Raw genomic sequence first — 3,606 nt, forward strand, 5'->3', positions numbered from 1 at the left:
ACAACAGCCCGTTGTCATTCGATCGAGGTCGAACCCTTCTCATTTTTTGCGAAGGCCCTTGGCCTTAAAGAGTGTTATTTCGAACTTATTGAAATAACAGCCCGTCGTCGTTCGTTCGAGGTCGAACCGTTCTCATTTTTGACGAAGGCCCTTGGTCTTAAAGGGTGTTATTTCGAACTTATCGAAATAACAGCCCGTCGTCAGTCCCGGTTTCTGGAGAGTTGGACACCTTCCGTGGGAGTCCCAGTTTGTTTGGTATTGGCTTGCACCAGATGGTGCAACGCTGGTGAATATAGAGTGTTGATGTTTCACTTAGGTTCGTGCTGTGTACGAGTTATAGTTTTCTTGTCTGACTCTTGTCGTCCAGCTCAGAGATATTGCCGGCAGGAGGTATTTTAGCTGTGTTGAAGCAATTTGTCCTTCGATCGAGATGTTCCTATGTACATTCGTCCACGCGGGTCTTATGTGCTTGCCTGGACAAAGAGTGGGAGGTGAGGATGAGATTTTCTTCGCTCCCGCCCGGTGGTCCGGTGGGGGAAAACAGGTTGGTAACACCGTTTGCCTTGTTTAGTATATCGATGGTTGATGAGGCGAAGATTTCCGAGTCCGGTGATTTTGCTTTGCTCTTCTTCCTCTTTTGCGCTGCTTCTGTGTCTCGCGTGGGTTGGGTTTTTCCTCCGCGCTCCTTTTGGTGTGTGATTGTATTTCTTTGTTTCGATCTGGGAGAAACTAGGAAATTTTCACTAAGAAATACCCACAGGCGGCGCCAAATTGTTTGACTCAAAAGATATTAAAACCTTTTTGAACAAGTCAATCAAAGATGAATGGGTAAATCTTAGTCAAACATAATTAATTCCATATCGAAATGTTAACAACAACGATAGCATATGGGATGAAAGAGATATAATTGATTTTATTAAGATTCGACATTGTCTTCCTCATCATTCGATGAGGAAATAGATTTACATATTTTCTTCGAGGTCATTTCCTCTTTTTTCTAGAATACAAGAAGAGAGCTTTTTGTCTTCCTTTTTTCTAGAAAATCGGAGAAGCCCCTAAGTTGAGAGCTTTCCCTGGCTATATATAGTCAGGGTATCCTTACCCTTTGCTTGACTCGACGTCTTCTAGCCACTGATGTGTCTTGGTCATGATTTTAGGCAACACTCTTACCGATTCGTCGGATGTCATAGAGGAAGAATGGAGTAGGCTCTGTTGACCTTTACTGCCCAGTTACTAAGACGGGGTGTCGGTCAACTTGGTCGTGATGTTCATATTTTGACCAATACGCATACCAAGTCAAGACTTAATTAATTAGCTATACAAATTTCTCTTCTTTTAGTTACACACATCTTCACAAAAGTTTATCTATCTTACACACACATTTTCTTTATTTTCAGCTACACTTCTTCCCCAAAAAAAAAAACATATAACTTCTCTTTTAAGGTCTAAAGATGGATATGGTGATGAAGTTAGGAGCAGAAAGTCCAGTGGTGATTTTCAGTAAAACCAGTTGCTGCATGTCTCACAGTATTGAAACCCTAATCCGAGGTTTCGGAGCAAACCCTACAGTTTATGAGCTCGATAAACTTCCAAATGGGAGGCAAATGGAGAATGCATTGATTGAATTAGGGTGTCAACTAAGTGTGCCAGCAGTGTTCATTGGCAAAGATTTTGTTGGTGGATCTAATGAGATTATGAGTCTAAATGTTAGAGGCGAGCTCAAACAATTGCTTCTAAGGGCTAATGCTATTTGGATATAGAGATCAATTAATTACTTGCTAGCTAGTAAAAGTCTAGATCATCGTCTTATACTAGTGAAATCATATATATATATATATATATATATATATATATATATAGAAAATAGTGAATGTATCACAGATATATTTTGTTTCTTGATGTACTAATAAAAGTATGCTTCTCACCTCTAAGGCTTAATCTAATATGAAGATCTTGCAAATTTTATGAGTTCCTAATGGAAGTACTGAAACATTGGTGGTTAAACAAGTATTTAATTGCATAAACTATATTACGCCCTGTGCCACTTCAATATATATAGTTAGGAGAATGCACACTGACTGGAGAACTTAAAGGAAGAGAAAATTTAAAAAATATAATTTTGTCAGATAATATTAGTACCCAAGTTCCCAAACTTTAAAAAAAATAGGTGAAGTAGCCTAAGAGACATTATAAATAATTTCTATAAATCAAAAGCTATCCTAAATAGGCGGAGTTAGGTTGACCCCTACCAGTATATTAATGACTCGTGAGAAATATCTATGAAAGGGGTGTGAGCGGCTGGTTGTGGAGGGCACGAGAAAAGGTAGAGCATGACCTAAGAAGTATTGGGGAAAGGTTATTAGGCAGGATATGGCTAGACTTCAGATTTTCGATGATATGACACTTGATAGGAAGAAGTAGAGTATTAGGGTTGTAGGTTAGGAGGTAGTCGAGTCTTGCCTTACTTCGTACCTTTATGAGCTTAGTCTGGTAAGATTTTTGTCTAAAGATAGCTAGTGGCAATGTTGCATCTTACTATTTCGGTTTTCAATGCAGGACCTATTTTACTAGCTATCGCTTTTGCTTTGCATCTTTCTTCTTGATTTCATGTTCCTATTTTTCTTATGATTTCCGTGGTGATACTAATATTGTCTCCTTTTGTCTTTTTGTTTTCTTGAGCCGAGGGTTTTTTGGAACCAACATCTCTACTCCTTTAGGTAGGGATAACGTCTATGTATGCACTATCCTCCTCATACCCTACTAATGGGATTTTACTAGGTTGTTGTGAGAAATATCTACGTACGTACATACCTCTCCTTACGTACCTTTGTTGTGACATTGTTATGAATTCTTCATAGACCTAAATCTTAATGACGGACATGCCATTTGTTTCTAATATAAGAAGGTTTTAGTTATTTTGGGGATTTATTAACATCGGCATAAAATTATAGGCGACTCTAAATCCTGTATCATAAGTAGTCAAAGAATCTGCGACCTTGTTAACTCAATTCCCTGAGGCAATATTGTGTTTGGTCACTTAATTTTGTAAAACTATATCTCTACCGATGGTGTAAAATTTTTTATATACTATCAAGTTATATTATCTGGTGTAGTCGGTAACCTGTCATATTTTTAAATATTATAAATTTTAGATTTTATGAAGGATTACGTGTAAATGTTTTTTAAGTGATTTGTCAATATGTATTATTTTTTTCTTGTGTGGCTGTCCTGTTTGGGATTTAGCCTTTCATTCTTAAGCAAAAGCGAAAGAGAAGAGAATTTTAGGAGCATAAAGGCATGCTTGGGACGCTACGAATCGATCGATGCTCGTTAAACTTTAATGTAAATGGACAAAATGCTTTTTATCGATCTAGTAGCATCAGATTATATAAAAAGATGTCGTATATAGATCTATCTGAACCATGTCTCTGTTTATGAATAGACTAAGATCATGTCTAATGTGCTGGCATTACTTCAACCGCATAAAACAAGAGCGGAGCAAGTATTTTTGGATGGTTTTGGTCGAATTCAGTAGCTTTAGTGCAAATTCTATATTTGTTTAAAAAAATTCATTATACACAAATTATTTATTTAAAATTTAGAAAA

At 37.1% G+C, this 3,606-nt stretch overlaps 1 protein-coding gene across 1 annotated transcript; it reads left to right on the forward strand.

Moving 5' to 3' along the window:
- The first annotated feature begins 1,451 nt into the window (after positions 1-1,451).
- On the forward strand, positions 1,452-1,760 carry LOC104209990 (monothiol glutaredoxin-S1-like). Its single transcript, XM_009758776.2, has one exon. The coding sequence runs from the start codon at positions 1,452-1,454 to the stop codon at positions 1,758-1,760; it is 309 nt and encodes a 102-aa protein (XP_009757078.1).
- The last annotated feature ends 1,846 nt before the right edge of the window (positions 1,761-3,606 follow it).

This window comes from Nicotiana sylvestris, chromosome 5 (assembly GCF_000393655.2).
Source record: "Nicotiana sylvestris chromosome 5, ASM39365v2, whole genome shotgun sequence".
NCBI classification, from domain to species: domain Eukaryota; kingdom Viridiplantae; phylum Streptophyta; class Magnoliopsida; order Solanales; family Solanaceae; genus Nicotiana; species Nicotiana sylvestris.

What these genes read in the sequence shown, in the direction of transcription:
- LOC104209990 (XM_009758776.2), top strand. Translation starts at nt 1,452, where the DNA reads ATGGATATGGTGATGAAGTTAGGAGCAGAAAGTCCAGTGGTGATTTTC.